This window comes from Vanessa atalanta, chromosome 27 (genome assembly GCF_905147765.1).
Source record: "Vanessa atalanta chromosome 27, ilVanAtal1.2, whole genome shotgun sequence".
Lineage (NCBI taxonomy): Eukaryota > Metazoa > Arthropoda > Insecta > Lepidoptera > Nymphalidae > Vanessa > Vanessa atalanta.
The window spans coordinates 6,790,882-6,807,782 of record NC_061897.1 but is presented as its reverse complement, the minus strand read 5'-3'; the positions used below and the strand labels follow the sequence as shown (position 1 = coordinate 6,807,782).

Sequence of the window (16,901 nt, the reverse complement as noted above, 5' to 3'; positions counted from 1 at the left end):
TTGAGAGTTAAATTGGTTAAAAAAAAATACGTCATGATATTTACAGCCTTGTTATCTGGTTTTAAGAGTTGTTCCTAAAATAAACACTTAATAATATGTGGATTATAATTAAATAGATCAGAGATCAATTCCGGATGCCATAATTAAAAATAAATTAGAAGTATTAAATTATTTTTTATCAACCTGTCATTATTTCGATTTCTTGTGTTATCTTGAAATCTGAACTCTCAATGTGCCTAATTTGAGTTTTTCATACAAGGAAACCTGTGGTAGTCATAAACAATTCTGTTTATGACTACCATGTGTTATTTACTACTATGTGGTAAATTATATTAAATATAATCTTCTTAAGAGGATAACAAGATGCATTACCCCATATGCGGGAGATTATCGGACCTTATTATATCATGTTCCAGTTGATTTAATTAATGTTATCACAAAAAATAATGAATACTATTCAAAAAAATTAAAACATTTTTTTATATCAATCGTATATTCGATTTCATCAAGAGACTTCAAGAAATAGTTTTGAGTTGGGTTCATTTGGTGACTAATAATAATCGTCTGGATAACCTAAAGACCTCGCTATTACGACAGTTGTGTCTCCATCTCTTGAAAATAGAATTTTCTCATCGTCATCGATGTTCGTTGGTGCTAAATCGAATAATGCCGTTTCTTTTGTATTCGGTGGAGCGCCGTATTTCACAACCTTCGAATGCGCAAAAACAGTTTCAACTTGATTATCGTGATCATCATCTCTAAACACATCATTCTTGCGTCCATTTTTATTGTGTTCGTATTGTATTCTAGGATCATCTCGATCCTTGTTTACCATTTCAGTTTTAAAATCTGGAAATTCAAGCGGAGGGGGAATACGAAATTTAACTTCTGAAGAAGTCTCTTTATCTTTTGAAGTATCTTTGTGCTGTTGGGTAAACTTTTTGTCTTTAGTATTTTTGATTTTCTGTTTATTATTATGCGCATCGTCGGATTTCCTCATTTTTTTTCCTTTGACGTGTTCATATTTTCGTTTTTCTCGACTAATTTCTGCTTTATTGTCCGAAGCATAATAGTAACGGTCGTGGAAATTATTTGATTCATAATCCTCTTTACTTAAGTATATATTATCTGATGTGAAATCAGGATAATATTCGTCAAATACGTCATTGTCATCGAAAAATGGAATGTCTTCATCACCAATCATTGGAGGATACAAATTTTCGTCTGGGCCTAACACAGGAGCGACATACAAGGTGTCTGCTGAATCATCATTTATGTAAATATTTGAGGGTTTAATAATTTCTGAGGGATGCTTAATTATTTCTGGTAGAGGCTCGATTATTTCTGCTGGAGGCTCATTTACTTCTAGCGGAAGTTCAATTAATTCTGGTGGAGGTTCAATTAATTCTGGTGAGAGCTCAATTATTCTCGGTTTATTATTCTCAATAGGTTCAATAACTCTTATCTCTTTCTCGAAATCTTTTTTTTTAGAATCTTTTACAGTCTTATCTTCATTCCTTTCTACATTTTGCGATGTCTCTTCCGAAATGATTGCTTCATTTATCGGTTCAATTTCTATGAATTGTGGTGTTAATTCTACTACTTTTTCACAATCATCAGATGTTAATTCTTCAACTTGATTTTGATTCGTACATTGCTTTTCATCTTTAGTACTATTATTTGTTTTTTGTTTCTTTTTTCCTTTCTTGCGTTTTTTGTTCGATTCGTTAGATCTTGAGTTAGATTGAGGTGGTATTTGATACAAGTAATTAAAATTGTAAGGGAAATTACCCATTGGATTAAAGTAATTTGTGTTTAATTGTGGCATAGACATTATACTGTTCAAGTAAGAAGCTATATTTGCAGGACAGTCTCTCTGCACGTTCTGCTGATTATTATTGTGATAATTATGATGATGATTATTATTATTGCATTTACGATCATAACAGTTATTACGAGTCCTGCGACTTTCTAGGTCGGCACACTCTTCGTTGATATCAAAGCATACATCGACATCTGCAGTTTTCTTAGTGATTTCGTTTGGGCTAATATTTAAATTAACATCGTCCTGTAGATCTTCTTTTGGTTGAGAATCCATAGATTTTTCCTGAGTAGGTTTAACTTTTTTTTTCTTTTCACTCTTTTTGTTTACTTTATTCGAACTGTCATCACTTTTCCTTCTTTTGGTTTTACTTTCTCTATTTTCTTCTATTTCTTTATCGTTTTTATTTTCTAAAGCTTTTACTTTTGAATGCTGAGTCCTTTGTTTATCTGGCACAACATCATCATCTATGACCTTAGGAGATTCGAGTTCCTCACCCTTATTTTTATTCTTTTTGGAAGATTTTCTTTTATTTTTATTAATTTTACTTCCTTTTCTTTTAGCCTTCTTTTTCGGCACATCATTACTTTGTTTATCACTCGTTGGTTTGTCATTATTGTCGTTATCAATATATGCATGTTTTTCAAAACTATGTTCATTTCTTTTGTTCTTCTTGTGATTCTCTTTTTCTGTATAGTCATTATTTTTTATGTCGTCATCTACTAAACCTTTTTTCTGGTACGGATAAAATACATTTTCATTATGAATACTTTGATTGAGCTTAAAATACTCCGGTGGCACTATTATGTAATTATTAACGACATTAGGCGCAGCTCCGGCTGGATTAGGCACGTATCTTGCAATTTCAATACCATTTTGATCGTAAACACGCGTGTTGACATCAGCAAATGCGTTTACTGTAGGACTTGGCTGGACTTTGTAATACAATCGGCTTATTTGTTCATCGTGTAAATAAGGGATTGTTTGGATTGTAGGTGTTATTTGATTTTGTACCATGAGCTGTTGCTGGTAAGGTTTATAATTCGTTGGTGTTATTAGTGGTCCGTCGAGTTGCCCGTAGTTTTGTACATACTTGACTTGAGGACACGACTGTAGTCCTTGCAGTGGATTAGTTGCCACCTGAAAGTTAACATATATTAAATCATTGAGTTGTTTTACAAATTTTTCTTAGTTTAAAAATTATAAGAAACGAGTTGACAGACTGATAAATCCAAGAAGTTTTGAACAACATCTTGATCAGATTTGAGACGCATCGGTTGCTTGCATAGTTCAGCTATAATTATTGATTGAATTTAAAAAATGATTTTTATTTAAATTGATCGACTTAAGTGGAATCTCTTCAACGTATTAGATAATTTATGATATAATGATATTGATGAAAGTACAGTCAACCAAACAACTGCAATATTATTAAAGCAAAAACTTAAAGCATTCGAACATAGCTTATTAATTATTATTAACATTACATATTAATAAATATAAAAAAAACACCAATGTTACTGAAAATCCAGTAAAATGTCAATGTAACTCAAATTGGACTCGTGATGTATAAAATTATACCGGTCACCTTCGTGTAATGTTATATACAATAAACCAAAGACAGATACAAGTAACTCCATCTCAGAATATACTAGCAACAAGTGTGTGCGCGAAGACAAATTCTCTCTCCTAATCCAATGGGTCGACTAATCCGACGAGACTGAACAACCAACATCCGAAAAAGTAAAAATGACTTAACTTGTGTTAATAATTTATCTTGTATTCAAGATGAAACCTATATATGTATATACATGTTTTAGTAATAAACTCATCAATGTTAAAAAAGCCATTGCCTAACTGTGAAACGCGTTCGTAACGATACCTTACATTTTAACAAAAACAAAAAACCTTTACATATAAATTAATTTAAGAATTGTCAAAATAACAAAAATATAGTAAACTTAACTCAATAATTGTACTAATTAATTTATTTCGTTAAAAATATGACGTTATTATAATTCCAATATGTGATCCCGCGTGATTCAAAACCTGTCCGACGTACGTCAGTTTGAGGAAAGTATTACATCACATATTTTAAGTAAAAATTCAAATTAAATTGATATCTCAATAAATAGCTTGCAACACTATGTTTGTGTAATGTGATTATTTCCTAGACTTAATATTTACTGTATTTACGAAACGTTCAAATGACATAAACGGTTAAATGGAAAACTATAATAAAAAAAAATACAAAAGTTCCACATCTGGGCTAATTCTCCCCCTCCACTTAAGAAAAGCTACGAAGAAAGGAAAAGGTACATAGGACGATATTCACCCGAGACATTTCAATTACGAGATGGATTAAAAACACAAATTAGACACCTGAAAATTGGTGTGGGCAGTGGTACTGCCCGTAAATCACAGCCTAACAAGCAACAGGAACAGACCGTATCATTTCCCAATGTACCAATTTATACGGGCGGTCGTGACCGCAGATATTCCGTTCAGCCGTTTGCTTTCCTATACTAAATTTATAAAAAAAGTGAATCACTCACCAACGTTAAGCACTTCAGGATACATATCAGTTTATACATCATTAATCATCGCTTGATACTTAACCCTCGAAGTAACAAAGATGAAACCACATCAAAATCTCTCAGACTAATACGTGACGGAGATTGCATCTGTCGTCTTATAAGCGGGAGATAACGGTCTCTTTACTATCTGTGATTTGTTATTTTGATAACGATTAAACACGAATGGGTATTCATTGTATAATTAATTAAAAGAACCAATACAAGAACTAAAACCAGCACATGATAAATTACAATGATCGCAATTCGTCTCAACTAAAAGTGAATTTGAAGCAAAACGAGGGTTCAGGTTAAAGGAGGGTTGAGTTCGAGGGTTCAGATGAAGCGAGCTGCGTTTTCATGTGCGTATGATAACGTCATCAGTTCTATGACATTAATTCGTGAACTCACATTCAAGCAGCTTGGTGGAATAAGTTCTAAGCCTTATCTTCACATGGAGAGGGGAAAATTTAAAGATTTTACGCTGAGATGATGCCATAAAAACACAATTTCACGATTACCAAGATACATTTTGGAATAACATAGATGATGAAGTTCTGTCCGATTTCGCCAGCAGCTGCCCGCTGACGCACTTGTGCGGGAAATTATTATGCAAATACAGGGGCACCCCCTCAGTGTAATCTAATCAGACAGTCATCTGACGTGATACCCCTGTCATGTCAGGCGCAGCACGGTAGCGGTAGCTTTTCAGAATCCTTTTCTGTTACTCAAAATGTAAATGTTAAAATGGACTGGTAAAATCAATCCACACCATCTCTGTGTCCGGAAATCGAAAAAAGCGCGATCCTAAGGAATTTACTGCCTCACGCAGCCGCTGTGGAATCAGCTGCCGTTTGCGGTTTTCCGAACCGATATTACTTAGGAATGTTTAAAAATGGCTCACTCCTTCCTTAAAGGAAACGCACCTGCAAGCCCCCGGTGTTGCAGAGCGTGAGCATCATGCCCATTACTCCATTACACAAAAGAAAAGTTCTTACTGGATCGATCTGGTGTTTGAACATAGAACCCCTGGATCTACGGCTTTATGAGCTGCTTTTTGAAGACACAGTGAAATATTTGGAAAGAAGAAGATGTGTTTTTGTGTGGATCTACGTGTCTGTGTGTGTAAATATTTTTCTGCAAATCAATCGTTTGATATAAATACAAATCTTTTTTATTTAATCGCTTCAAAAATAACGGATTAATTGATAATGTTGTCTTAGATTTTCGCGATTATTACACATTGAAATAAAACTAGTTTTTAACGGATTTAATCGCGTATATTAATTATTTTAACATCCCGACGTTTCGAGCACTTTGCTGTGTTCGTGGTCACGGGCAGACGGATTAATTGATTTTTATGATATACCTTATTATATACCATACTTATTTTAACTTTAGAAACTTAATCGAATACTTCAATTTCCATACAAAACGAACTACGCATTTAAAGTTGAGATTGAGATTTAAAGTTATTTCAAAATACCTCTGTCAATTTCGGTTTTTCTTTTTTTTAATAGAATTTTTTTTCCGCTTTACATCGACATCGTATTTATCTAATGTAACTTCGACATTTTCCAAACAATCGATTTTTAATCCCTATAATATTTTGTACATTCAAAAAATTTTAAATGACGTGAATTATAAAAATACAATTAATATATATAAGACAACAGTAATTCAATAGTTTTTCATTATATCTGCAGCCAAACTACAAATTTACTAATAATAATAAACCACATAATGAAATTAAAAAAAAAAATTTACTACAAAAACAAAATATATTCTCGAATGTTATATATGTAAGGAAAATTATTCATGATTTTGTGAGACAGTGTGACACTCATAGCAAAAGGAAATTACTCGACTGCATAGAGTCAGTAACTCTTTTATGAGGCTACATTATACGGTTCTACAACTGGAAAGCGTTCAAATTGCCTCTGTTGCCGAATTTAAAATAATTGTTAAGGAACGCTTGTACGCGAAAGGTTATTATACAATTAGTGAGTTCATGGTTGATAATAACCTTGGGAATAAAACGATCGCCTCCTGGCTATGTGATATTGAATATATGTGAACATACATAGATTCGACAAAAAAAAAAAACAAAAGCCTGCTGAGTTTCTTTCGCCAGTACTCCTCAGGTATAGTATCAGGGGTATTTTCTTTCCAAATCGTTGGTAGTGTTTAATTTGAGAATCAATAAGTAAATGTAAAGCATCTATATTGGATAAAGGCATTAGCATTAGCATTAGCAGCCCGTAAATGTCCCACTGCTGGGATAAAGGCCTCCTCTCCCTTTGAGGAGAAGGTTTGGAGCATATTTCAACACGCTGCTCCAATGCGGGTTGGCGGAAAATTTCGTTGAAATTAGACACATGCAGGTTTCCTCACGATGTTTTCCTTCACCGCCGAGCACGAGATGAATTATAAACACAAATTAAGCACATGAAATTTCAGTGGTGCCTGCCTGGGTTTGAACCCGAAATCATCGATTAAGATGCACGCGTTCTAGCCACTGGGCCATCTCGGCGCATCTTGGATAAAGCAATTAGTTTTTATTTCAAAACGGTTAATTTATAGAATCACAAATGTTGCTAAGTATTAATACTTATAATTCCTTACTTTTTATCACTCAAATTTTTTTTTATTAAGATACCATTTTTTATAACGTAAAAAAAATTTAAGCGCAGACAGCTTAAAAAAATAGTTAAATATATACTTGCAGAGCTAATTTATCGGTCGGCCTTTTTAATATACTATATAATCTACGTTGTATTCATTTAAAACTTGTACAAGAAAAAAAAATAGAGTAGATACTTATTTTGTTTCGTTTATGAGGTACTAAGTGCTTTAAGCAAGAAGCTTTTAGTTGAAACTAGCTTTAATGACGCCATGCACTGTGTAAAAGTTTTATTGGTGAAATTACGTCACAGCTTTAGAAATAAATAGATGTATATATATTATAAAAAGGTCGACGATTGGATAAATGGACAACGGAATGGTAAGTGGTTACCACATTTTTGGAAATTTTTATTATTTCTTACAGCGCCAATGCGATGCCAATCCCGAGGAGTAAGATGTTATGTCGTTTATGCCAGTAGTATCAATGGCACTGCAACTATTCAAGTATTCAGGTAGAAGCTGTGATGAGTGGATGCTACCCGCCCAGACAAAAAGCAAAAAGCCTTACCACCAAGTAATCGACTACACGATAAATAATAAACACAAATAAATATATCAACAATATATTAATTACAACAAAATTAAATACATTACATTAACAACTACACAATTACAACAATAACTTTTCTAACTCAACAACGACGTTCGTTATCAGCTTGATTAAACCCGACAACAGACCGGTTCCGTCCGATAATCCTGTCAGCAGACCTAACACGAGGTTTAGGACCTGCGACACGAGACCCAGCAGCAGGCCCGGAGCCGCCAGGACATTCGACCTGAACAGCGATATTAAAACGCTTATGTACAGAAATAGGACCGAAGCCAGATCTGTCAACGTTGCGTAAAGCAACGGCAGTGTACACCCAAAGTACGGCAAGAGAGCCGGCGTTAAGTTCTGGACGATGTTCGACAAATTATTCAAATTGTTGATTAAATTAATCAAGAACGGTATCAAGAGGCACGCCAGCTGATTGGCGACCGGTAGAACGTTTGATATTTCGTCGAATGCGAGCCGCAGAGCTGATACCGAATAAGCTGGGATCATCGCTTGGCTGCTTTTTACCTGCAAAAGAAACATCCAGTCAGAACAAACCTTATTAATATTTTAGATTATCACTAACATTGAAAATTTTGGTACTGGTTTAAATTTCAACAGATCCGCTGAGTAGCATATGACGCAGTGATATATAAAAGGACATAGACAACTCATAAAACATAAATAGGGACGTATTATAAGCAGGATATTGATACGGCGCGTTGAAGTCGCAAGCGGTTCGAAGTTGTCTGTGAGCGGAAAAGCGAGTATTGGTCTTCAACTGGTGGAAATTATGTAGTTTTAACCCGGCGCGCCCATAGCATGACACAGTTAGTAGCTAGTACAACAAGCAGTATCTTCACTTAGTATGAGATCTTCTGAGTATACAAATTGGTTCATAATAATATCCTTCTTATTGCTCGGTGAGAGCCGAGATGGCCCAGTGGTTAGAACGCGCGCATCTTAATCGATGATTTCGGGTTCAAACCCAGGCAGGCATGCATGTGTCTAATTTCAACGAAATTCTGCCACATGTGTATTCTACCAACCCGGATTGAAGCAGCATGGTGGAGTATGCTGCAAACCTTCTCCTCAAAGGGAGAGGAGGCTTTAGCCCAGCAGTGGGAAATTTACAGGCTGCTAATGATCGCTCGGTAATGGCGGCGGTTATTGTAGAATAGACAATGCACAGGGCTTGTTGTAGTCACAAGTGTGTGCGAACACAGATGAACTCTCATAATCCGTTATCAACGGAAACAGTTCAACCGCAAGAACAATAGTTGTACGTGCGTTCCGAGGCCTGGGAGCGTTAAAACTGTCATCTGCCAAGCTTTGCTCGCTTCGCTTCGTTTGACGACGACCTGTTCGGACCCAATGAGCTCGTGAACTGCTTTACAAGCGAAACACTGGACGTAGTTAACAATAAAATGAATACTAACCAAGCATAATAATGCCAGCGACACTAGAATATGTACACGCATTTTATATAATATACGATATATTATAAAACTAAAGTACACCGGTATTTATCTGTGACTAAATCGATTTGTCTAAAAATTATCACATAAGTTTTATATAAGCGACTTTTATCATAGTTATTATGTAATTAATTTGTACATAATAATTTTTAAATTGAATTTATCTTTAGTATTATGTCATTGGTTAAAAAGAAACGATAATAGGACAAACGAATCGTTGTCGGTAACGCTATTTGTAATCGGAGGAAACAGAGCAGTCGTGAACTTTGAACAATTTCAAATATATTTTTCTTACATTATTTCTAAGTAAAGTATTAATGATGCCTGCCGATCTGTGTCTTCCGTTTGGGAGAGGATAGGAACTTATTCCCTCACACTGTTCCAATGCGGATTGGTATACACACATGGGAAATTTATCTTTCAAATAAAATTTCTCACGACGTCTTCCTTCACCACCGCGAGATGAATTATAAAACACTAATTAAGCATCTGGAAGTTTAGAGGTTCTGTCTTGGTTTCGACATCAGATTCAGATCATAAAATAGACAGTTTTTCCTCCAAAAAATCAGAACTAGTTCGGATATAGAAGGTTTTCTTCAAATTAAAAGGACCCAATGCGGTGTATTCCCACAAAAAAAAAATCTAATACGACTTTCATTGTGATCAGTCAATAGTAGAAGTATATTTATTGCAAAATTCAATTAATATATACGAGTATATGTTTTATCAGAGTTTATCCTGTCAACCAACAACATAGCTTCATAGAATAATTTAGTGTAAAAATATGTTTAGAAAGATTTGGCGGAAATTTGTATTTTTTTAAAAACAGGTTGAGTAAATAGGTCGCCGGATGCCATGAGAATCGAGTCATTAAAATCACGCTACCAATAATTGTCGTTTTTCGATAAGTTTTATCTTTTATTTTTATGAAATAGGCGTGATTACCACCGGCCATAGACATAGCACCCGAAGAAATATCGACCATACTTCGCGAACTAAGACGTTATGTTCCTGATGCCGCGCACTTTTCAAATGCTGTCTGGCGCTAGTATGCGATTAGTGGTACCTATCCCGACGATAAAGTCCTACCATCAAGTCACGTAACAATAAATATAAATCCAATAAATAAACATCAAAAGACCATTGAACACCACTTAAAGAATGGTACGATTCGATGTTGACATACTCGTAATGAGGTAACTGTAGTTCACGATAAGATATCGAACATATAATTATATCGCAATATATACATATATAACGTTCTTACCGATTCACATATTATATAGTCGATAGGTTTGGAGACGTTTTTGTCGGTAAATATATATTTTATATATTAAAATGACGAAGAAATACACTATTGCGCTATTCATTGTTGCTGTTTGCTCTCTAACGGTGAGTTTGGTAGGAGAAATCACGTCACACATTAGAAATAATTAATAACTAAAGTAAGCACTCTCGTGAGAAAATTTAAAGTGAAATAATAGCCTGAATCCCACTGGTGGGCAAAGGTTTCCTCACGACATATTCCTTCCGTCCAGCACGAGATGAATTCTAATCAGGGATTAAACACATTTAAATTAATTTGTGCTGTTTGGATTTCAACTCGCATACTTCGGTTAAGATTCACGCGTTCCAGCCACTGTGCCATATCGCTCACAAAATGAAATTTAGCTTTTCGTTGTTCGAATTAGCATTTGATTACAAACTTGTTCTAATATGAAATAATAGTTTTCGCAATGATATAATGGTCCATGGGGGCTTGTTCAGAAGCCAACATTGGTTTCCTACTTGCAGTTCAAAACGTTACGAGTAACTGATAGTAGTTTCATATTAAGAGCATGAAGTTGATAATATTTTACTATATATAAGAAAAACAATTCGTATTTTTCAAATACTAACTTGTCTTTAGAAGTTTAAAGGTTTTAAATATGATCAACACAACACTGTTATAATTTCAGAGATCAGTATCAGCGACGAACGTGCAGCTACCGGCAGTGTACCCTCTCGTGAACATACTTCTACCCCTTCTAAATAACGTGTACAATCTACTTCTATCTCTTCTATCAATCTTCGATTCCCTACCACCAGCTATAAGCTGCCTCATTCCGGTAGACCTATCAGCTTTAGAGACATCGTTACTCAAGCTGTACTCTCAAGCACTGGCTATCGTGAACTTCTTGAGGTCTTTGCCTGAATATGCTATCGGAGCGAACCCAAAAAGTCCATCAGCTGGTGTCGCCAGTATGCAAGGGCTCCTCACGAGCCTGGTCGCAGCTATCACGGACCTCACAGACGATGTCCTCATTGGTATTGGCGGTGGCCTTCTTCCAGGTCTTCTTCAGCTCGTGGTCTGCGTGGTCCAGGCCTTGCTTAACTTGTTACTTTAATCCAATTCAAATTGGTAATGAGACGTGTTATTTATAGTTATACTCAAATAGTTAAACTAAACTATTTAATAAATTATTGTTAAATGTTTTTTATTTTTTTTATTTTAATGCAATCTTGTCGAAAGTTTTCTTTGTTTCAAACACTACAAGTTAAATTTGCGTAACCTAGTTATGAGGTCAAGCTGGTCTCGTTCAATTACAATCAAACTAATATTTATTCATTTATTATATCTCGGGTTGTGATCTAATGCCATTTCCCCATTCCCAACATGGCGAATAGCAAAATTGTGTTAAATTTCGTAACGTTTTTTTAATAATTTTCTCACTACTGAAAAAACCCTCCACGCATTTAAATTAAATTTCCGTAAAATCCGTTCTTAGCGGATGCTAAGAACGGATTTTACGGAAATTTAAGATAAAGATAAGATTACGGATTAAGCTAAGATTTTACGGAACTCGGGTGGTATCACGGGGGTAAAACGGGGGTTGGAAGTCAGTGTTTTATAAATTTCACGTGGGTAAAGCCACAGGTTTAGCTATTTTATATAAATACTAGTTGTCGCCCATGTCCTTTCCTGCAGTTCAAGTTAGCTTCATACCAATTTTTGTTAAATTCGGTTCATTGTTGTTCATCGTACATTGGCAGTGAAAAAGCGACAGACAGACAGAGTTACTTTCACATGTATAGGTCTATTCAGTAAGTAACTCCTTCATTGGATTTTAAAGAAGTCGTCACAATTATTAACATAACTCCACCACTGTGGGTTTATTGAAAGTACATACATATTTATATTGTGTTACATGACTTCAAGTCTACAAAAATCTTATAACGATCCTAGTATAAAAAATATCCGATTGAAACATTACCTAACTCAATTTAAGTTACAGGCAAAGGTCGCCGGCACAAGATGAAAATAAAAACGTAATAATAACTTCCAAACAACGTTATAGCCATTCACTGGAACAGTATTTTATCGATAGCGCGATAGACCGTGAACCAAAATGGCGGCTGAATGAGTGACGTCAATGGGGGTGGGGTAGTGTCCATTCATCGCTAGGAACGCCATCATAACGTACTTAATAGGAAATCCTTATGAAATATTATTATTTTTTATAACATTTGTTGGTTGAGCAAATGAGCAGACTGATGGTTAGCGGTCACCACTGCTATTAGACATTGACGCAAGATGTTTTAACCATTCCTTAAAACGTCAATGCGCCAACAACACCCTTGTGCCTGAAACTACTGGCACCACCACCTCATTATATATTCCAGTGCCAAGCAGGATTACTTAGTATGGTTGTGTTCCAATTTCAAATGTGAGTAACTACACAAACGGACTAGAAAAAAGTCCTACTGGAAGTAGGACTTTAAGAACTAAGACTGTAAGTAAAGAACTATTTATTGGGGGACTATAAACTATAAAAAATTTAGTTCTCGAAAGAAGTTTAATTCCAAACCGATGATCACTTTAAATTAACATAAATTTTGTAAAATAATTCGTAAGTGCTTGAAAGAGTCTTCTTGAATAAAGTAAGTATATTTTAATTCTATAATCAAATTGATCTTCTAAACTTTTATTTTGTTATATAAACAGTCTGTAATATAGCATGCATATTTAAAGCACATGGCAGCTAAACATTTAAATTAAAAACAAATCGTTAGTTTTTATCTAAAATGTCCACATTAGTCGACCGAATAATGTAAATATTTCTAAACGAGCCATGTGTGACGCAATTAACATAATATTTCAGCGTCATCATTTACGATTTCATTTGTAAATTGACAAATAGTTATTCGTTTAAATTGACGTTTAGTCATTCGTCAATTTTGACGTCGTCTCCGGTTATTCTCGCGTATTCCTTCGGAATTAGTGGTAGTTGCATTTAAGGTTTCGTCTTCTTTTTTAAGAACCAACTTAATTATATAACTCTGCTTATGTCGGAATAATAATGACATTTATGTCGAGCATAACATGCACATGGTGATTTAAAATACTATGTCGTTTAATAGTCGAGATGGCCCAGTGGTTAGAACGAGTGCATCTTAACCGATGAGTGCGGGTTCAAACCCAAGCAAGCACCACTGAATTTTCATTTGCTTAATTTGTGTTTATAATTCATCTCATGCTTGGTGGTGAAGGAAAGAATCGTGAGGAAACCTGCATGTGTCTAATTTCACCGAAATTCTGCTACATGTGTACCCACCAACCCACATTGGAGCAGCGTGGTGGAATATGCCCAAACTTTCTATTTCTAGGCTTTGAATATGAGAAGACATAACACGATAAGCTGCATATTATGATGTCATTTTCACTGATTTCATTCATCGTGGTCTTTCTCAAGTAGCAGTCTGGGATGTATATCGATGTATAGACACTCAGTAGACCCGCTACTGGGTGTGTCTATACACAAACACATTCTCTATTCCCTCAATCGAAACGAATCAAAACCAGGACTAAGGGCTTTGCCGAGACACGGGAGTGTCGAGAATTTAGGACCTCTTTTAGGCTCTGAGTACGTTAAAACAAGCCACTAGATCAACAGGCAGTCAAACAACAAAAAGGAATGAAACAGTTACTGAGCAAATGTCAACTGGTTAATAAATTAATACGGAATCATACTCAACACAAGATTATATAGATGATAAAAAGCGTGGAGTCAGTACTCATACTTGTTGATTTTCAAGCAGGCTGTATAAAATTAACTCTATTTGATTGACAAAAATTTGTTTTTAACACATTGGAAAAGTTTAACTACTGAGTTTCTTGACGGTTCTTCCCGGTTCTACATTCCGAACTGGTGGTAGATTTACGTTTACTATAATCTTGTGCAAATGTGAGTGGGAAAGACATTCAATTCAAAATATTTTGCTTGAAAATTGAGACACGTTTTGTAAGATTAAACGATTACGCTGAAACAGCAGAACGGCGTCACGTATATAGCTCATTCAGAAATCATAACTCTGGAGTTGATCTTAGATTACAAAACAATGAGCAGGTGGATCGCGCGGAACATTAACTTGAAGCATTACAAGCGAATATACGCCGTACGTTCCGTTTTATTAAAACGTCAAAACTGACAACACACTTATGTAACTAACAATTGGTGTATTAAAAAAGACGATCCGTTTCCCACTAAAGTTAACATAAAAGTTACAGAAGGGCTACTTAAGGGTTACTTCGAAAGACTGCTCATTTACAATACATCAATTATTTTAAAATAAGTTCAAATACGTTGCGGTAGGGCATTGTGCAGGCCGTCTTGGTAGGTATGCTTATAACACATACTAATCATAATATCTAATACCAAACAAACAGCAATATTTAATATTATTTACTAAATTAAACTGAAGGCACAAGGGACTCGTGTATCCTTACTGTCCAAGGTTGACGCATTGATGATGTGGAGAATTAATATTTCTTACAGTACCAATGTATGTGGGTACCGGTGACTGGTGAGGTGATATTAACATAAAAAAACTCCTTAAGTGGAGTGGAGATCCACATCATGAGCGGTTATTTTTACAATAATACAGACTCATGGTCACCCCACAGACACTAACTTACCTATAACACATCTCGTATATTAAATAACTTATTGACATATTGTGTCAGTATTAGAAACGAACCATGTGGACTTAAAGCGTCAAAGCCTGAACTATTCGAGCAGGTTTTACAAGCGATTTGATACGCCATTTTACAAAATTAGTTTTTCACTTGGTGGTAAAGCCTTGTAAGCCTGTCAGGGTATCACACACTCATCACATGTTCTGCCGACAAACAGCTGTTGTATTCCGGTTTAAAGGGATTAACTACAGGTACAAGTGACAGAACATCTTAGTTCTCAAGGTTAGTCACCGATTGGTGATGTTAGGGATGATTGATACTTCCCACAGTACCAATATGAGCGGCGGTAACTAGTAACCATCCGGTTGCCATGAGCCATAAAGTTCATTAAGCTATTTTTAATAAAAAGGGGATAAAGCTACCACCAGTTCCGAAGTTATATACAATTAAACTTATATCCTGTACAAAAATTAACCAATAATACTTTTTAACTTGAGCTTTTAGTTTATCGATAAATGTGACACAATGCCATTTGAAACAAAGCTTAAGCTGCAGCCCAGTAGCCAGATCACGTCTTTGATTGAATGATCCAAAGATTGCGGATTCAAACCCAAACAAACAATTAATATTTATCTCGTGCAGTAAAAGATAAAATTGCGAGGAAACCTCCACATATAAAAATCTAAATATATAAAACTTATATCTATGATAATCTGTATATAAGGATAAATGTTAAACTTTTACCACTTTCTCAGTAGAGTCTAAGTTTAAAATGGATGACCTTATATTCAATTTAATCTTACAATAATAACAAGAAAATTGTCAATTTTTGCAGCTACGATCTCCAATATCCTTGTAGGTAGGGTTTCGTGCAAGCCCGTCTGGGTAGGTACCAACCACTCATCAGATATTCTACCGCCAAATAACAGTACTTTGTATTGTTGTGTTCCGGTGAGTAGGGTGAATGCGCCAGTATAATCACAGGCACAAGGGACATAACATCTTAGTTCCCAAAGTTGGTGGCGCATAGGTGATGTAAGGGATTTCTTACAGCACCTTTGTCTATGGGCGGTGGTGGTCGCTTACCATCAGGTGGCCCATATGCTCGTCCGCCAACGAATGCCATAAAAAAATATATATATTCTTAGTCAATAGCACGTAGATACACCAAAGATAGCAAGTTCGAATGTAAACTAACAACACTGGCTTTGAATATGCTAATTGTTGTTTACGATTCATCTCGTGCTCGACGGTAAAGGGTAATCTCGTGAGAAAGCCTACATATGGTGGCCGACATTATGCCACACTTCTGGAGTGGAGAAGCGTGGTGGGAATAAATTTACCAAATCTGTCTTGTGAAACATTTGCGTGTTTTATTTATTTATTATTTTTTATTAATCAATTAATAAACAACATTAATAATAACATATTTCAATAATAAAACAATAATTTAACGCATAATTTATATTACAACTAGACTCGTTTATTTCAACATTAACTAATTATATTTTATTTATACGGGAATTAAATTCAACTCACGGAAATTCTTTTAGAGGTGTTTATTTTACGGGGAAGCTTAAGGCGAGTCCACAAAGCACTATTATTGAACGCGATTACAAAATAAAATCAATAAATTTAGACACACGTGAAACACCTCCATTTACATATACATATAATATACCTGCCTAAAAAAACTGCCTCGTTGGTCTAGTGGCTAGATATGAGGCTGCAAATCAGAGTTCAAATCCCAGGCCGGCATAAAAAGTTTTTCTATATAATTTCTCAGTAACAGCCAGAAGTCTGGAAGTTTGAAGTGTGTACACTTCCATGCCTTTGGTCCTGAACTCTTTCC

At 35.2% G+C, this 16,901-nt stretch overlaps 3 protein-coding genes across 3 annotated transcripts; 1 reads left to right on the top strand and 2 right to left on the bottom strand.

Moving 5' to 3' along the window:
• Positions 1–462: 462 nt before the first annotated feature.
• On the bottom strand, positions 463–4,580 carry LOC125074257 (probable serine/threonine-protein kinase DDB_G0288147). Its single transcript, XM_047685540.1, has 2 exons — positions 4,378–4,580; positions 463–2,962 (listed from the first exon to the last, which is right to left on the bottom strand). Exons 1-2 carry the CDS (start codon positions 4,414–4,416, stop codon positions 551–553), a joined length of 2,451 nt encoding a protein of 816 aa, XP_047541496.1. The 5' UTR covers positions 4,417–4,580; the 3' UTR covers positions 463–550.
• Positions 4,581–7,627: 3,047 nt separating this feature from the next.
• On the bottom strand, positions 7,628–9,162 carry LOC125074358. Its single transcript, XM_047685663.1, has 2 exons — positions 9,055–9,162; positions 7,628–8,143 (listed from the first exon to the last, which is right to left on the bottom strand). The coding sequence occupies exons 1-2, from the start codon at positions 9,094–9,096 to the stop codon at positions 7,691–7,693; spliced, it is 495 nt and encodes a 164-aa protein (XP_047541619.1). The 5' UTR covers positions 9,097–9,162; the 3' UTR covers positions 7,628–7,690.
• A 1,197-nt stretch (positions 9,163–10,359) lies between these two features.
• On the top strand, positions 10,360–11,568 carry LOC125074348. The gene is made up of 2 exons (XM_047685649.1): positions 10,360–10,485; positions 11,052–11,568. The coding sequence occupies exons 1-2, from the start codon at positions 10,432–10,434 to the stop codon at positions 11,478–11,480; spliced, it is 483 nt and encodes a 160-aa protein (XP_047541605.1). The 5' UTR covers positions 10,360–10,431; the 3' UTR covers positions 11,481–11,568.
• The last annotated feature ends 5,333 nt before the right edge of the window (positions 11,569–16,901 follow it).